The sequence below is a fragment of the Electrona antarctica genome (assembly GCF_951216825.1).
Source record: "Electrona antarctica genome assembly, chromosome: 12".
Taxonomy (NCBI): Eukaryota; Metazoa; Chordata; class Actinopteri; order Myctophiformes; family Myctophidae; genus Electrona; species Electrona antarctica.
This window is the reverse complement of record NC_136793.1, coordinates 2662234-2682233: the sequence shown is the minus strand read 5'-3', so window position 1 is coordinate 2682233 and position 20000 is coordinate 2662234. Positions and strand designations below refer to the sequence as shown.

At 48.9% G+C, this 20000-nt stretch overlaps 1 protein-coding gene across 3 annotated transcripts in view; it reads left to right on the top strand.

Annotated features, from left to right (window-relative positions):
* The window catches only part of erap2 (endoplasmic reticulum aminopeptidase 2), an 82824-nt gene extending 63127 nt beyond the window's left edge, over positions 1-19697 (top strand). For all 3 annotated transcript variants that reach the window (XM_079515634.1, XM_079515636.1, XM_079515635.1), the window contains exons 17-20: positions 749-910; positions 2168-2308; positions 18692-18773; positions 19367-19697. In XM_079515634.1, the coding sequence (XP_079371760.1) occupies positions 749-910; positions 2168-2308; positions 18692-18773; positions 19367-19564 (583 nt within the window). In that variant the 3' untranslated portion in view covers positions 19565-19697. The remainder of the gene's footprint in view (positions 1-748; positions 911-2167; positions 2309-18691; positions 18774-19366) is intronic.
* Positions 19698-20000: the final 303 nt, after the last annotated feature.

The following is a 20000-nucleotide window of genomic DNA, read 5'->3' as shown; positions in this document are numbered from 1 at the left end:
GTCCTCCCGGTGGGGGCTCCTCATACAACAGTATGTCCTCCCGGTGGGGGCTCCTCTGTGACTGTCTTTGTTGTTGTATGAACCACAGGTATTCACCACTGCCCCCTGCTGGAACTAGTGGCCCAGGAGGACTAAAACATCAAGCATAAACACGACAAAATATCATTGTTCATAAAATATCAATGTTCATACATTGAACATTGAGATCGCTCTCTCTCTCTCTCTCCCTCTATCTCTCTCTCTCTCTCTCTCTCTCCCTCTATCTCTATCTCTCTCTCTCTCTCTCTCCCTCTATCTCCCTCTATCTCTATCTCTCTCTCTCTCTCCCTCTATCTCTCTATCTCTCTCTCCCTCTATCTCACTCTCTCTCTACCTCTATCTCTCTCTCTCTCTCTCTCTCCCTCTATCTCTCTCTCCCTCTATCTCTATCTCTCTCTCTCTATCTCTATCTCTCTCTCTCTCCCTCTATCTCTCTCTCTCTCTCCCTCTATATCTCTCTCTCTCTCTCCCTCTATCTCTCTCTCTCCCTCTCTCTCCCTCTATCTCTCTCTCCCTCTATCTCTCTCTCTCTCTCTCTCTCCCTCTATCTCTCTCTCTCTCTCTCTCTCTCTCTCTCTCTCTCTCTCCCCCCCTCTCCCTCTGTCTTTCCCTCTGTCTCTCTCTCTGTCTCTCCCCCTCTCCCTCTCTCTCCCTCCCTCTCTCTCCCTCTCTCTCCCTCCCTCTCTCTCCCTCTCTCTCTCTCTCTCAGTATTCCCAGTGACGTCAGCCTTGCGGTGTTCTACGTCGGAGCTCGCACGCCCGACGGCTGGGACTTCCTGTTGGAGAAGTACCGCGGCTCGTTGCAAGACTCCGTGAAGAGTCGCATCAAGTACGCGCTGACCATCAGCCCACAGCGCCACAAGCTGCAGTGGTGAGTACCGGTACTGCATTCTGACCGTCAGCCCACAGCACCACAAGCTGCAGTGGTGAGTACCGGTACTGCATTCTGACCATCAGCCCACAGCGCCACAAGCTGCAGTGGTGAGTACCGGTACTGCATTCTGACCATCAGCCCACAGCGCCACAAGCTGCAGTGGTGAGTACCGGTACTGCATTCTGACCATCAGCCCACAGCGCCACAAGCTGCAGTGGTGAGTACCGGTACTGCCGGTGTCTGTGTGTCTCAGTGTCTCCTGTAGGCTGCTGGACCACTGTCTCCAGGGGGACATCCTGAAGAGACTGAGATGTCTCAGTGTGTCTCATGTCTCTGTGTGTCTCCTGCAGGCTCCTGGACCACTGTCTCATGTCTCTGTGTGTCCCCTGCAGGCTCCTGGACCACTGTCTCATGTCTCTGTGTGTCTCCTGTAGTGTGGTGTCTCATGTCTGTGTGTCTCTGTGGGGTGGTGTCTCATGTCTCTGTGTCTCTGTGGGGTGGTGTCTCATGTCTCTGTGGGTCTCTGTGTCTCTGTGGGGTGGTGGCTCGTGTCTCTGTGTGTCTCTGTGTCTCTGTGGGGTGGTGTCTCATGTCTCTGTGTCTCTGTGTGTCTCTGTGGGGTGGTGTCTCATGTCTCTGTGTCTCTGTGGGGTGGTGTCTCATGTCTCTGTGTCTCTGTGGGTCTCATGTCTCTGTGTCTCTGTGTGTCTCTGTGTCTCTGTGGGGTGGTGTCTCTGTGTCTCTGTGTGTCTCTGTGTGTCTCTGTGGGGTGGTGTCTCATGTCTCTGTGTCTCTGTGGGGTGGTGTCTCATGTCTCTGTGTCTCTGTGTGTCTCATGTCTCTGTGTCTCTGTGTGTCTCTGTGTCTCTGTGGGGGGGTGTCTCATGTCTCTGTGTCTCTGTGTGTCTCTGTGGGGTGGTGTCTCATGTCTCTGTGTCTCTGTGTGTCTCTGTGTCTCTGTGGGGGGGTGTCTCATGTCTCTGTGTCTCTGTGTGTCTCTGTGGGGTGGTGTCTCATGTCTCTGTGTCTCTGTGTGTCTCATGTCTCTGTGTCTCTGTGGGGTGGTGTCTCATGTCTCTGTGTCTCTGTGGGGGGGTGTCTCATGTCTCTGTGTCTCTGTGTGTCTCTGTGTCTCTGTGGGGTGGTGTCTCATGTCTCTGTGTCTCTGTGTGTCTCTGTGTCTCTGTGGGGTGGTGTCTCATGTCTCTGTGTCTCTGTGGGGTGGTGTCTCATGTCTCTGTGTGTCCCCTGCAGGCTGCTGGACCACTGTCTCCAGGGGGACGTCCTGAAGACCCATGACCTCCCCGGGGTGCTGGTGTCGGTGAGCAGGAACCCCCGAGGACACCGTCTGGCCTGGGACTTCCTCCGGGACAACTGGCACCACATCATCACCAAGTCAGTCTCACCTCCTCCCATTCTGGGCGGGAACCCCTTTTGGTGTTTTAAAGCATTATGTTATGCTTTAGCTATTGAAAAATAGCAGATCTACAAGCTCGTAGCGCGGCACTCGGTTGCTAGCTTGTAGGCCTGCTATTTTTGAAAAATCGTGAAAATGTGGCGCAAATATTTGAATATTATATATTCTTTCAGAGTGAACGTTTTTAACTCAAATATTTGCCTCTGGGGGGGGGGGGGGGGGGGGGGGGGGGGGGGGGTCACTGGAACAACATATTTTCAGATTGGGGTTGGCGGCCATCCATCCATCCATCCATCCATCCATCTTCAACCGCTTACTAACATATCAATATCATTGGCATCAGTAGAAGTTTTATTGTTTAACTTGTGAACAATGTCAAGTAGAGATGCCTCAATCCACTTTTTCCACCCCCCGATCCGATACCGATCTAAAATCATCAAAACCGATCCGATTACCGATATCGATCCGATCCAGCACATATTTAAGTCTCTCTATGCTTTCCTAAATCTGGCAGATAGCACACTTTTTATCTTTACCTTTTATTACAGATTTGATAGTCTGGCATGTTGAATCAGGGTTAGATCAAGTGATATTACTCAGAACAGAGAACAACACCTCCCCAGAATAATACTAATAATACAGGGTTAGATCAAGTGATATTACTCAAAACAGAGAACAACACCTCCCCAGAATAATACTCAAACAGAGAACAACACCTCCCCAGAATAATACTCAAAACAGAGAACAACACCTCCCCAGAATAATACTCAAAACAGAGAACAACACCTCCCCAGAATAATACTCAAAACAGAGAACAACACCTCCCCAGAATAATACTCAAACAGAGAACAACACCTCCCCAGAATAATACTCAAAACAGAGAACAACACCTCCCCAGAATAATACTCAGAACAGAGAACAACACCTCCCCAGAATAATACTCAGAACAGAGAACAACACCTCCCCAGAATAATACTCAAACAAACAATAATAGTCAACAAAGAAGTTCCACATGAGTACTAATAACTGACCCATTTATTTTTACCAAATTGATCCTATACTCACTTCAAATGTGGAAGTGTTCTAGCCACAAATTTCTTCTATTGTATTCTATGCCTTTTTTGATCCATACTATTATTATTATTATACACATTGATCAGGGTTTTTTTGTGTTAATACATTTATCAATAGCATAGGTAGGCTATACACATTAATTCTGAATATAGGTTTTGAAACTCATTTGCCCCAATACAGCAGCTGTGTTTTTATGGATCTATCAATGATTCACATCGTTTTAATTTTAAGGACCACAAGTTGACATGTATTAGCTACTGACCCCCATTTAAAGCCATTTGTATCTCTGGGACCCCAAATTATTATATAAATCAATGTCAATTTAACTCTGAGAGTGTACAAATGGAACCTATCATTTGGCTGGTAGTGGGGACTCCTGATCACTGTTCTACACCAGGGGTTCTCAACCCGTGGGTCGCGACCCCTCGGGGGGTCGCCAAATTATTTTAGGGGGTCCCCAAATTATTTCAAAAATAGCAGACCTACAAGCTCATAGCGCGCCACTCGGTGGCGCGCTATGAGCTTGTAGATCTGCTATTTTTAAATAGCTAAATTATAACAATGCTTAAAACACAAAGGGGTTCCCGCCCAAAATGGTTTAAGGTTATTGTAGCAGTCAATTTATATTGGGGGTCGGGAGGGGGCGGGGCGGGGGTCCCGAGACGTTGCCAAAGCATTTTCGGGGGTCCCCGGCCAAAAACGTTGAGAACCCCTGTTCTACACAGCACACTGTGTCTGTCTGTGTTCCACAATATAACTAGTGACGTCCGTTCTATTTAAGCATTGGTTAGCACTTAAAGGGGTTATTAGCATCATAGCATGGTCTGTCACATAAGTATTGACAAACAGCGGTCATATTTGTCAACCAAAACTGTTGGGAACTCTGGGGAGATATCATTTTAAGAACTTGAGCATTTCGTCATGCTCAGCTGTCAGCTTGTTGCGCTGTTCCGTCTCTCGTCTAAGTTGACGCTGATCGAAGCTAAAGATTAGCTTGCATGGAGCTAACTAGCTAAGGCTGAAACTTTGCTGCTGCTGTTGTCAAACTTGCCACGGTGGGGAATCCATCTCTTTATTTTTTGCACTCAGCTGTCTTTTTTGTTTTATAATACTGAATAATAATGCTGCTTTCTCCAACCGAGGAGCAGCAACAGCCTAGTACTGCTGGCTAGTGGGCAGTGTCTCTGTGCACTCTGATTGGCTGCCTCTCTACTAGTAGTGGGCAGTAGCTCTGTGCACTCTGATTGGCTGCCTCTCTGCTAGTAGTGGGCAGTAGCTCTGTGCACTCTGATTGGCTGCCTCTCTACTAGTAGTGGGCAGTAGCTCTGTGCACTCTGATTGGCTGCCTCTCTGCTAGTAGTGGGCAGTAGCTCTGTGCACTCTGATTGGCTGCCTCTCTGCTAGTAGTGGGCAGTGGCTCTGTGCACTCTGATTGGCTGCCTCTCTGCTAGTAGTGTCTCTGTGCACTCTGACTGGCTGCCTCTCTGCTAGCAGTGGGCAGTAGCTCTGTGCACTCTGATTGGCTGCCTCTCTGCTAGTAGTGGGCAGTAGCTCTGTGCACTCTGATTGGCTGCCTCTCTGCTAGTGGTGGGCAGTGGCTCTGTGCACTCTGATTGGCTGCCTCTCTGCTAGTGGTGGGCAGTGGCTCTGTGCACTCTGATTGGCTGCCTCTCTGCTAGTGGTGGGCAGTAGCTTTTTTTGATTGATTGATTGAAGAATTTATTAACAGTTTGCAGAATTACAGTACATTTCAAGCACAAACTCAATACAAAGGCTGTTAACTGTGAGTGGACGACCCAATTAAGCATTACACTTGTTTCCAATAGGGTCCACCATGTTCAAATCATCAAAACATTTAGAGACGTACAAATAGACACTTCTATAGACAGAACAGGAATTCATCATAAGGGAGGTAAAAAGGGAAAAGAAATATATACAGTGAGGGGAAAAAAGGGGGGGGGCGGGGGGGGGGGATTCAGATTTTACGGGGGCCAGTTTCGAATTGCAGCCATCCGTAGGTGCCCTTTGAGAGCGGTTTTGAAGGAGTCAAGGGATTCGCATGTCTTAATGACAGTTGGTAGGGCGTTCCACATTTTGGTGGCATAGGAGCGAAAAGAATTTAGTCCCTTGTTTGTGCCGAATCTGGGTTGTACATGGTTCGTTGCACTCCCTCTGGTGTTGTGGGTGTGGACTTCGTTAACATTAAGGAAGTATCTAGACAGGTACATGGGTATCTTGGTGGTGTATCGAATCTTGTGGACCAGACCCATTGCAAGATGCTGTACTCTGTCGTCGACCCTAAGCCATTCCAGCCTGTCGAAGTGGGCAGGGGTGAGGTGGGTTCGGGGGGCTAGATCAAGTAGGAGCCTGACCAGTTTGTTTTGGGAAGTCTGGAGCCTGGTTTTAAGGGCCTTTGAGGTGCTGTGGTACCAGGAGGTGCATGCATAGTCAAAGAAACCTTGTACAAGGGCTCCTGTTAAGGTCTTCAAGGTGTTTTTGTTGACCAGTGAGGAGATCCTGTAGAGGAATCTTGTTCTATGGTTGACTTTTTTGATTACGTTGGTGGCCATTTTATCACCGGAAAGATTAGCCTCCAGGATGGAACCTAGGTAGGTAATTTCATCTTTACGTGTGATAACATTGTCACCCACTCTAACCAAGAAGCCATTTGCCTTGCTGAGATTACTAATAGAGCCAAAGAGAATGGATTCAGTTTTTCCCAGGTGTAAAGATAGTTTGTTATCAGCGAGCCAGGTGCAGATTCTACCGAGTTCAGAGCTGAGGGCATTTTCAACCTGCAGTTTGTCCCTGTCCGAGACCAGCAGTGCTGAGTCATCTGCGAACAGGAACAAGTTGCAGTCACAAGCTGAAGTCATGTCGTTTACATATATTAGGAACAGTAGAGGCCCTAGTATGCTTCCTTGTGGAACGCCACAGCTCACTGGGAGGGGGGGGGACAGTGTTCCGTTCACTTCCACCATCTGTTCTCTCCCCTCCAGGTAGGATTGCATCCAGCTCACTGATGTGCTATCGAAACCAATTGCTTTTAGCTTGTTAACCAGTATGGAGTGGTTCACGGTGTCAAAAGCCTTTTGGAGGTCCAGCATGACCATGCCGCAGTATTTGCCAGCGTCCACCTCTTGTTTGATGTGGTCGCTCAAATAGAGAAGGCATGTGTCAGTGGAGTGGGATGTTCTGAAGCCAGATTGGAACTCGTACAATAATTTATTAGTGGCAAGATACTTTTCAACCTGTTCATAGACTATTTTTTCCATCACTTTCGAGATGGAACTAAGAATAGAAATAGGGCGGTAGTTGCCGGGGTCTAATTTACTCCCTTTCTTGTGCAAGGGGGTTACTTTGGCCAGTTTGAAGTCTTGGGGGACCTGTCCCTGTTTGATGGAGAGGTTTACTATGTGGGTGATGATTGGAGCTATAGAGATGGCTGAGTCTCTGAGAAATTTGGAGGGAATGTTGTCATGGCCTGTGGCCTTGTGGGGTTGGAGGGCACTCAGTTTCTTAATTACCTCATCAGTTGTTACCATAACTAGTTTAAAATCGTCTTTACAAACACCTAGGTTTCTGTAGAAGGTTGTAATGTGCTCTACACCAAAGAGCCCAGAGTGGGAGGGCAGTTTGTTAACCAGAGTTGTTGCTATGTTTGTAAAGAAGATATTCAAGTAGTTGGCCACATCAAGGTTGTCAGTGATGAGAGTGTTGTCTGATTTGATGTTTATGTTCGAAAATCTGGTTTTTAGTTTCTGACCATAGCTTAGTTGATTGTTTAGTAGCTTCCAGAGCTCATGAGGATTGTTTTTGTTTTCCTGAGCTTTATCATTAATGAAGTTACTTTTAGCTGATTTGGTCATGGCAGTTACACTGTTTCGTAGCTTGATTCGTTGTGTATTTAGGTTGTTCAAACGAGCTTGGCGAACACTGTCGAAGCGCTTGGCTAGCTTTGACTTGCATTTTAGAAATTCAGCTCTGTGCACTCTGATTGGCTGCCTCTCTGCTAGTGGTGGGCAGTAGCTCTGTGCACTCTGATTGGCTGCCTCTCTGCTAGCAGTGGGCAGTAGCTCTGTGCACTCTGACTGGCTGCCTCTCTCCTAGCAGTGGGCAGTGCCTCTGTGCACTCTGATTGGCTGCCTCTCTGCTAGTGGTGGGCAGTAGCTCTGTGCACTCTGATTGGCTGCCTCTCTGCTAGTAGTGGGCAGTAGCTCTGTGCACTCTGATTGGCTGCCTCTCTACTAGTAGTGTCTCTGTGCACTCTGATTGGCTGCCTCTCTGCTAGTGGTGGGCAGTAGCTCTGTGCACTCTGATTGGCTGATTGGTTGCAGGGTTCCTTTCCTCTGACAGTTGATAACTCCTCCCCCAGGAGGGGGTGGAGTTATTTCCGCTGCCAGGTCAGGACCCAGACTCTATGGTCAGGACCCAGACTCTATGGACCCAGACTCTATGGACCCAGACTCTATGGTCAGGACCCAGACTCTATGGACCCAGACTCTATGGACCCAGACTCTATGGTCAGGACCAGACTCTATGGTCAGGACCCAGACTCTATGGTCAGGACCCAGACTCTATGGACCCAGACTCTATGGTCAGGACCCAGACTCTATGGACCCAGACTCTATGGTCAGGACCCAGACTCTATGGTCAGGACCCAGACTCTATGGACCCAGACTCTATGGTCAGGACCCAGACTCTATGGACCCAGACTCTATGGTCAGGACCCAGACTCTATGGTCAGGACCCAGACTCTATGGACCCAGACTCTATGGTCAGGACCCAGACTATATGGTCAGGACCCAGACTCTATGGACCCAGACTATATGGTCAGGACCCAGACTCTATGGTCAGGACCCAGACTCTATGGTCAGGACCCAGACTCTATGGTCAGGACCCAGACTCTATGGACCCAGACTCTATGGTCAGGACCCAGACTCTATGGTCAGGACCCAGACTCTATGGACCCAGACTCTATGGTCAGGACCCAGACTCTATGGTCAGGACCCAGACTCTATGGACCCAGACTCTATGGTCAGGACCCAGACTCTATGGTCAGGACCCAGACTCTATGGTCACGACCCAGACTCTATGGACCCAGACTCTATGGTCAGGACCCAGACTCTATGGACCCAGACTCTATGGTCAGGACCCAGACTCTATGGTCAGGACCCAGACTCTATGGTCAGGACCCAGACTCTATGGACCCAGACCCTATGGTCAGGACCCAGACTCTATGGACCCAGACTCTATGGACCCAGACTCTATGGTCAGGACCCAGACTCTATGGACCCAGACTCTATGGTCAGGACCCAGACTCTATGGACCCAGACTCTATGGTCAGGACCCAGACTCTATGGTCATGACCCAGACTCTATGGTCAGGACCCAGACTCTATGGTCAGGACCCAGACTCTATGGACCTAGACTCTATGGACCCAGACTCTATGGTCAGGACCCAGACTCTATGGACCCATACTCTATGGTCAGGACCCAGACTCTATGGACCCAGACTCTATGGACCCAGACTTTATGGTCAGGACCCAGACTCTATGGTCAGGACCCAGACTCTATGGTCAGGACCCAGACTCTTTGGACCCAGACTCTATGGACCCAGACTCTATGGTCAGGACCCAGACTCTATGGTCAGGACCCAGACTCTATGGACCCAGACTCTATGGTCAGGACCCAGACTCTATGGACCCAGACTCTATGGACCCAGACTCTATGGTCAGGACCCAGACTCTATGGACCCAGACTCTATGGACCCAGACTCTATGGTCAGGACCCAGACTCTATGGACCCAGACTCTATGGTCAGGACCCAGACTCTATGGACCCAGACTCTATGGACCCAGACTCTATGGTCAGGACCCAGACTCTATGGTCAGGACCCAGACTCTATGGACCCAGACTCTTTGGACCCAGACTCTATGGACCCAGACTCTATGGTCAGGACCCAGACTCTATGGTCAGGACCCAGACTCTATGGACCCAGACTCTATGGACCCAGACTCTATGGTCAGGACCCAGACTCTATGGACCCAGACTCTATGGACCCAGACTCTATGGTCAGGACCCAGACTCTATGGACCCAGACTCTATGGACCCAGACTCTATGGTCAGGACCCAGACTCTATGGACCCAGACTCTATGGTCAGGACCCAGACTCTATGGACCCAGACTCTATGGACCCAGACTCTATGGTCAGGACCCAGACTCTATGGTCAGGACCCAGACTCTATGGACCCAGACTCTATGGACCCAGACTCTATGGTCAGGACCCAGACTCTATGGACCCAGACTCTCTGGACCCAGACTCTATGGACCCAGACTCTATGGACCCAGACTCTATGGTCAGGACCCAGACTTTATGGTCAGGACCCAGACTCTATGGACCCAGACTCTATGGTCAGGACCCAGACTCTATGGACCCAGACTCTATGGACCCAGACTCTATGGTCAGGACCCAGACTCTATGGACCCAGACTCTATGGACCCAGACTCTATGGTCAGGACCCAGACTCTATGGTCAGGACCCAGACTCTATGGACCCAGACTCTATGGACCCAGACTCTATGGTCAGGACCCAGACTCTATGGACCCAGACTCTATGGACCCAGACTCTATGGACCCAGACTCTATGGTCAGGACCCAGACTCTATGGACCCAGACTCTATGGTCAGGACCCAGACTCTATGGTCAGGACCCAGACTCTATGGACCCAGACTCTATGGACCCAGACTCTATGGACCCAGACTCTATGGTCAGGACCCAGACTCTATGGTCAGGACCCAGACTCTATGGACCCAGACTCTATGGTCAGGACCCAGACTCTATGGACCCAGACTCTATGGTCAGGACCCAAACTCTATGGTCAGGACCCAGACTCTATGGACCCAGACTCTATGGTCAGGACCCAGACTCTATGGTCAGGACCCAGACTCTATGGACCCAGACTCTATGGTCAGGACCCAGACTCTATGGTCAGGACCCAGACTCTATGGACCCAGACTCTATGGTCAGGACCCAGACTATATGGACCCAGACTCTATGGTCAGGACCCAGACTCTATGGACCCAGACTCTATGGACCCAGACTCTATGGACCCAGACTCTATGGTCAGGACCCAGACTCTATGGTCAGGACCCAGACTCTATGGACCCAGACTCTATGGACCCAGACTCTATGGTCAGGACCCAGACTCTATGGACCCAGACTCTATGGTCAGGACCCAGACTCTATGGACCCAGACTCTATGGACCCAGACTCTATGGACCCAGACTCCATGGTCAGGACCCAGACTCTATGGACCCAGACTCTATGGTCAGGACCCAGACTCTATGGACCCAGACTCTATGGTCAGGACCCAGACTCTATGGTCAGTTTAAGTTAGTTATCGTTTTTATTTTCCTTTTTTTTTTGTTTTTATTTAGTTCCAGTCAACAATTTATTTAAATTTTTTCAGTTTTAGTTTTTCCTTTTTTGTTAGTTAGTTTTAGTTGACTATAATAACCATTGCATGTTCAGTGGAAAGGGAAGGTCCACAGGGACGTTAAGGAGGTCAAGGTGACCAGAGGGTGGGCCACGCCTTGACCTTTCACCCCACTGCCCTTACATCTGGTCATGTCCATTCTCTCCAGCCGGTACGCCTCCCTCCTATGCCCGTACCAGGTGACACTATGCCCGTACCAGGTGACACTATGCCCGTACCAGGTGACACTATGCCCGTACCAGGTGACACTGTGTCCGTACCAGGTGCCACTGTGCCCGTACCAGGTGCCACTGTGCCCGTACCAGGTGCCACTGTGCCCGTACCAGGTGCCACTGTGCCCGTACCAGGTGACACTATGCCCGTACCAGGTGACACTGTGCCCGTACCAGGTGACACTGTGCCCGTACCAGGTGACACTGTGCCCGTACCAGGTGACACTGTGCCCGTACCAGTTGACACAGACAGGACCCTCTGCCACTATGCCCGTACCAGGTGACACAGACAGGACCCTCTGCCACTATGCCCGTACCAGGTGACACAGACAGGACCCTCTGCCACTATGCCCGTACCAGGTGACACAGACAGGACCCTCTGCCCCTCTGCCACTATGCCCGTACCAGGTGACACTATGTCCGTACCAGGTGACACAGACAGGACCCTCTGCCACTATGCCCGTACCAGGTGACACAGACAGGACCCTCTGCCACTATGCCCGTACCAGGTGACACTGTGCCCGTACCAGGTGACACAGACAGGACCCTCTGCCCCTCTGCCACTATGCCCGTACCAGGTGACACTATGTCCGTACCAGGTGACACAGACAGGACCCTCTGCCACTATGCCCGTACCAGGTGACACAGACAGGACCCTCTGCCACTATGCCCGTACCAGGTGACACTGTGCCCGTACCAGGTGACACAGACAGGACCCTCTGCCCCTCTGCCACTATGTCCGTACCAGGTGACACTATGTCCGTACCAGGTGACACAGACAGTACACTCAAACTATTGGGTGCTTTGATCACAGACCTGGGGATTACATTTATTTGTGGGGGTTCTTGACATGAGAATGTTTGAGCACCACTGACAGAAACATGGGGTTTTAACCCTGTGAGCACCACTGACACAGAAACATGGGGTTTTAACCCTGTGAGAACCACTGACAGAAACATGGGGTTTTAACCCTGTGAGAACCACTGACAGAAACATGGGGTTTTAACCCTGTGAGAACCACTGACACAGAAACATGGGGTTTTAACCCTGTGAGAACCACTGACAGAAACATGGGGTTTTAACCCTGTGAGAACCACTGACAGAAACATGGGGTTTTAACCCTGTGAGAACCACTGACACAGAAACATGAGGTTTAACCCTGTGAGAACCACTGACAGAAACATGGGGTTTTAACCCTGTGAGAACCACTGACAGAAACATGGGGTTTTAACCCTGTGAGAACCACTGACATAGAAACATGGGGTTTTAACCCTGTGAGAACCACTGACAGAAACATGGGGTTTTAACCCTGTGAGAACCACTGACACAGAAACATGAGGTTTAACCCTGTGAGCACCACTGACACAGAAACATGGGGTTTTAACCCTGTGAGAACCACTGACAGAAACATGGGGTTTTAACCCTGTGAGAACCACTGACAGAAACATGGGGTTTTAACCCTGTGAGAACCACTGACACAGAAACATGGGGTTTTAACCCTGTGAGAACCACTGACAGAAACATGGGGTTTTAACCCTGTGAGAACCACTGACAGAAACATGGGGTTTTAACCCTGTGAGAACCACTGACACAGAAACATGAGGTTTAACCCTGTGAGAACCACTGACAGAAACATGGGGTTTTAACCCTGTGAGAACCACTGACAGAAACATGGGGTTTTAACCCTGTGAGAACCACTGACATAGAAACATGGGGTTTTAACCCTGTGAGAACCACTGACAGAAACATGGGGTTTTAACCCTGTGAGAACCACTGACACAGAAACATGAGGTTTAACCCTGTGAGAACCACTGACACAGAAACATGGGGTTTTAACCCTGTGAGAACCACTGACAGAAACATGGGGTTTTAACCCTGTGAGCACCACTGACACAGAAACATGGGGTTTTAACCCTGTGAGAACCACTGACACAGAAACATGGGGTTTTAACCCTGTGAGAACCACTGACACAGAAACATGGGGTTTTAACCCTGTGAGCACCACTGACAGAAACATGGGGTTTTAACCCTGTGAGCACCACTGACACAGAAACATGGGGTTTTAACCCTGTGAGCACCACTGACAGAAACATGGGGTTTTAACCCTGTGAGAACCACTGACATAGAAACATGGGGTTTTAACCCTGTGAGAACCACTGACACAGAAACATGGGGTTTTAACCCTGTGAGAACCACTGACAGAAACATGGGGTTTTAACCCTGTGAGAACCACTGACAGAAACATGAGGTTTTAACCCTGTGAGCACCACTGACAGAAACATGGGGTTTTAACCCTGTGAGAACCACTGACAGAAACATGGGGTTTTAACCCTGTGAGAACCACTGACACAGAAACATGGGGTTTTAACCCTGTGAGCACCACTGACACAGAAACATGGGGTTTTAACCCTGTGAGCACCACTGACACAGAAACATGGGGTTTTAACCCTGTGAGAACCACCGACACAGAAACATGGGGTTTTAACCCTGTGAGAACCACTGACACAGAAACATGGGGTTTTAACCCTGTGTGAACCACTGACACAGAAACATGGGGTTTTAACCCTGTGAGAACCACTGACACAGAAACATGGGGTTTTAACCCTGTGAGAACCACTGACACAGAAACATGGGGTTTTAACCCTGTGAGAACCACTGACACAGAAACATGGGGTTTTAACCCTGTGAGAACCACTGACAGAAACATGGGGTTTTAACCCTGTGAGCACCACTGACACAGAAACATGGGGTTTTAACCCTGTGAGAACCACTGACATAGAAACATGGGGTTTTAACCCTGTGAGAACCACTGACAGAAACATGGGGTTTTAACCCTGTGAGAACCACTGACACAGAAACATGAGGTTTAACCCTGTGAGAACCACTGACACAGAAACATGGGGTTTTAACCCTGTGAGAACCACTGACAGAAACATGGGGTTTTAACCCTGTGAGAACCACTGACACAGAAACATGGGGTTTTAACCATGTGAGAACCACTGACACAGAAACATGGGGTTTTAACCCTGTGAGAACCACTGACAGAAACATGGGGATTTAACCCTGTGAGAACCACTGACAGAAACATGGGGTTTTAACCCTGTGAGAACCACTGACAGAAACATGGGGTTTTAACCCTGTGAGAACCACTGACAGAAACATGGGGTTTTAACCCTGTGAGAACCACTGACAGAAACATGGGGTTTTAACCCTGTGAGCACCACTGACAGAAACATGGGGTTTTAACCCTGTGAGAACCACTGACAGAAACATGGGGTTTTAACCCTGTGAGAACCACTGACAGAAACATGGGGTTTTAACCCTGTGAGAACCACTGACACAGAAACATGGGGTTTTAACCCTGTGAGAACCACTGACAGAAACATGGGGTTTTAACCCTGTGAGAACCACTGACATAGAAACATGGGGTTTTTTACCCTGTGAGAACCACTGACACAGAAACATGGGGTTTTAACCCTGTGAGCACCACTGACACAGAAACATGGGGTTTTAACCCTGTGAGCACCACTGACACAGAAACATGGGGTTTTAACCCTGTGAGAACCACTGACACAGAAACATGGGGTTTTAACCCTGTGAGAACCACTGACACAGAAACATGGGGTTTTAACCCTGTGAGAACCACTGACACAGAAACATGGGGTTTTAACCCTGTGAGAACCACTGACACAGAAACATGGGGTTTTAACCCTGTGAGAACCACTGACACAGAAACATGGGGTTTTAACCCTGTGAGAACCACTGACAGAAACATGGGGTTTTAACCCTGTGAGCACCACTGACACAGAAACATGGGGTTTTAACCCTGTGAGAACCACTGACATAGAAACATGGGGTTTTAACCCTGTGAGAACCACTGACAGAAACATGGGGTTTTAACCCTGTGAGAACCACTGACACAGAAACATGGGGTTTTAACCATGTGAGAACCACTGACACAGAAACATTGGGTTTTAACCCTGTGAGAACCACTGACAGAAACATGGGGTTTTAACCCTGTGAGAACCACTGACAGAAACATGGGGTTTTAACCCTGTGAGAACCACTGACAGAAACATGGGGTTTTAACCCTGTGAGAACCACTGACATAGAAACATGGGGTTTTAACCCTGTGAGAACCACTGACAGAAACATGGGGTTTTAACCCTGTGAGAACCACTGACAGAAACATGGGGTTTTAACCCTGTGAGAACCACTGACACAGAAACATGGGGTTTTAACCCTGTGAGAACCACTGACAGAAACATGGGGTTTTAACCCTGTGAGAACCACTGACATAGAAACATGGGGTTTTAACCCTGTGAGAACCACTGACACAGAAACATGGGGTTTTAACCCTGTGAGAACCACTGACAGAAACATGGGGTTTTAACCCTGTGAGAACCACTGACAGAAACATGAGGGTTTTAACCCTGTGAGCACCACTGACAGAAACATGGGGTTTTAACCCTGTGAGAACCACTGACAGAAACATGGGGTTTTAACCCTGTGAGCACCACTGACACAGAAACATGGGGTTTTAACCCTGTGAGCACCACTGACACAGAAACATGGGGTTTTAACCCTGTGAGAACCACTGACACAGAAACATGGGGTTTTAACCCTGTGAGAACCACTGACACAGAAACATGGGGTTTTAACCCTGTGAGAACCACTGACACAGAAACATGGGGTTTTAACCCTGTGAGAACCACTGACACAGAAACATGGGGTTTTAACCCTGTGAGAACCACTGACACAGAAACATGGGGTTTTAACCCTGTGAGAACCACTGACAGAAACATGGGGTTTTAACCCTGTGAGCACCACTGACACAGAAACATGGGGTTTTAACCCTGTGAGAACCACTGACATAGAAACATGGGGTTTTAACCCTGTGAGAACCACTGACAGAAACATGGGGTTTTAACCCTGTGAGAACCACTGACACAGAAACATGAGGTTTAACCCTGTGAGAACCACTGACACAGAAACATGGGGTTTTAACCCTGTGAGAACCACTGACAGAAACATGGGGTTTTAACCCTGTGAGAACCACTGACATAGAAACATGGGGTTTTAACCCTGTGAGCACCACTGACATAGAAACATGGGGTTTTAACCCTGTGAGCACCACTGACACAGAAACATGGGGTTTTAACCCTGTGAGAACCACTGACATAGAAACATGGGGTTTTAACCCTGTGAGAACCACTGACAGAAACATGGGGTTTTAACCCTGTGAGAACCACTGACAGAAACATGGGGTTTTAACCCTGTGAGAACCACTGACAGAAACATGGGGTTTTAACCCTGTGAGAACCACTGACACAGAAACATGGGGTTTTAACCCTGTGAGAACCACTGACACAGAAACATGAGGTTTTAACCCTGTGAGAACCACTGACAGAAACATGGGGTTTTAACCCTGTGAGAACCACTGACAGAAACATGGGGTTTTAACCCTGTGAGAACCACTGACAGAAACATGGGGTTTTAACCCTGTGAGAACCACTGACATAGAAACATGGGGTTTTAACCCTGTGAGAACCACTGACACAGAAACATGGGGTTTTAACCCTGTGAGAACCACTGACAGAAACATGGGGTTTTAACCCTGTGAGAACCACTGACAGAAACATGGGGTTTTAACCCTGTGAGAACCACTGACAGAAACATGGGGTTTTAACCCTGTGAGCACCACTGACACAGAAACATGGGGTTTTAACCCTGTGAGAACCACTGACACAGAAACATGGGGTTTTAACCCTGTGAGAACCACTGACACAGAAACATGGGGTTTTAACCCTGTGAGAACCACTGACACAGAAACATGGGGTTTTAACCCTGTGAGAACCACTGACACAGAAACATGGGGTTTTAACCCTGTGAGAACCACTGACAGAAACATGGGGTTTTAACCCTGTGAGCACCACTGACACAGAAACATGGGGTTTTAACCCTGTGAGCACCACTGACACAGAAACATGGGGTTTTAACCCTGTGAGAACCACTGACACAGAAACATGGGGTTTTAACCCTGTGAGAACCACTGACACAGAAACATGGGGTTTTAACCCTGTGAGAACCACTGACACAGAAACATGGGGTTTTAACCCTGTGAGAACCACTGACACAGAAACATGGGGTTTTAACCCTGTGAGAACCACTGACACAGAAACATGGGGTTTTAACCCTGTGAGAACCACTGACAGAAACATGGGGTTTTAACCCTGTGAGCACCACTGACACAGAAACATGGGGTTTTAACCCTGTAAGAACCACTGACATAGAAACATGGGGTTTTAACCCTGTGAGAACCACTGACAGAAACATGGGGTTTTAACCCTGTGAGAACCACTGACAGAAACATGAGGTTTTAACCCTGTGAGAACCACTGACAGAAACATGGGTTTTTTCCAGAAAACTGTCAGGATTTAGAACATTTTGTAGAATTGTCCTCAGGTCTAAATGGGTTATCCCATCAATCAATCAATTAATCAATCAATCAATCTTTATTTATTTATATAGCACAATTCAGACAGGTGTGGTTCAGACAGGTGTGGTTCAGACAGGTGTGGTTCAGACAGGTGTGGTTCAGACAGGTGTGGTTCAGACAGGTGTGGTTCAGACAGGTGTGGTTCAAAGTGCTTCACAGGAAAAAGAGGAAAAACGAACAAAAAACAAGAATCAAAATGGAAATCCAATAAATAAACTAATACAGGAAAAAAGACCAACGATCTGAGTAGAAGCAGCTAAAACGCTGTCGTTTAAAGGAGCATTCAGTGATTTGGAAAACCCCCTCCTCCGCCCCCCTTAGTTCAAAAACAAGTAAAATCCCATCGTCACGTTTCACTTTCTGTAAACCCCCCCTGGGGGGCGCTGTTGGCTACCTACCGCCAACCGTAGACTCTCGTTCTATCTCGCTTGGAGAACGAGACCGTTTGAGAAAATAGCCAGCAAGAAGTCTATTTGACCCATTCAGGGCGGGAACCCCTTTTGGTGTTTTAAGCATTGTGTTATACTTTAGCTGTTGAAAAATAGCAGATCTACAAGCTCGTAGCACGGCACCGAGTGCTGCGCTACGAGCTTGTAGATCTGCTATTTTTTGAAAAATCTTGAAAATGTGTCACAAATCTTTGAATATATATTCTTTCACAGCGAACGTTTTTAACTCAAATATTTGCTTCTTGGGGGGGGGGGGGGGGGGGGGGGTCCATGGAACTACATATCTTCAGATGGGGGTCGGCGGCTAATTACACATATTTTTGGGGGTCCTTGACATGAAAATGTTTGAGAACGACTGACATATAAAACATGAGGTTTTCAGAAAACTGTCAGGATTTAGAAGACATTTGTAGAATCGGCGTCTTCAGAAGCATTCATATTTTAATAATGTAATCCTCTTAACTGTGCTTATTCTGCGTGCAAACTGTTAATATAGTAATCAATCAATCATGTGTTTTTATCCTGTGTGTTTGACCTTTGACCTGGGTGGGCTCCAGCTCTGTTGTAGTGATGGGCTGTGATTGGCGGAACGGCATGTCATGTGATCCTCTGTCTGACCTTTGACCTGTAGGTTCGACCTGGGCTCCAGCTCCGTGTCGCGCATGGTGAGGGGCGTGACCGACCAGTACTCCACCCCCACTATGCTGCAGGAGGTGAGGGGGGGGGGGGGGGGTGTTTTAGTCATATAGTCTCTTGAATAGTTTTAATTTAGTTTTAGTGTTAGTCTAGTTTTAGTCGACTAAATCTACAGGTGATTTAGTCGACTAAACTGTATTTTGGCGGGCCTTGATGCCGTCGTAATGACTGTTTTTACACACGCCGATCTACAAGCTCACAACGCGTCACGCTGCGACACGTTGTGAGCTTGTAGATCGGCTATTTTCAGCATGCAACAGAGTGTAAAATGACTGGATCTCTTGTCCACTAGTCCCTTCCTGACATTTTAGTCTAGTTTTTCTTTTGTTGACGAAATCGTCAGTATATTTAGTCTTAGTTTTAGTCATCATTTTCATTTAGTTTCCATTTAGTTTTCGTCAGTGGAAAAAGGTAGTCGACAAACATTTTTCGTCTTAGTTTTAGTCGACGAAATCAACACTTGTTTTTGTGTGTGTGTGTGTGTGTGCGTGTTTGCGTGCGTGCGTGTGTGCGCCCGTGCGTGCGTGCGTGCGTGCGCCCGTGCGTGCGTGCGCCCGTGCGTGCGTGCGTGCGTGCGTGCGCGCGTGTGCGTGTGTGCGTGTGCGTTCAGGTACGTGCGTTCTTCGGCTCCCTGGCGGAGGACAGCGGCTCTCAGCTCCGCTGCATCCAGCAGAGCTACGAGAGCATCGAGGAGAACATCCGCTGGATGGACCACAACCTCCCTGTACTGGGGAGGTGGCTGGAGGGGCATAGACCCCGGGGTCTGGAGGGGCAGAGACCCCCACCCAGACCCCACGATGACCTATAGACCCCCACCCAGACCCCACCATGACCTCTAGACCCCCACCCAGACCCCACCATGACCTCTAGACCCCCACCCAGACCCCACCATGACCTCTAGACCCCCACCCAGACCCCACCATGACCTCTAGACCCCCACCCAGACCCCACCATGACCTATAGACCCCCACCCAGACCCCACGATAACCTATAGACCCCCACCCAGACCCCACCATGACCTCTAGACCCCCACCCAGACCCCACCATGACCTCTAGACCCCCACCCAGACCCCACCATGACCTCTAGACCCCCACCCAGACCCCACCATGACCTCTAGACCCCCACCCAGACCCCACCATGACCTCTAGACCCCCACCCAGACCCCACGATAACCTATAGACCCCCACCCAGACCCCACCATGACCTCTAGACCCCCACCCAGACCCCACCATGACCTCTAGAC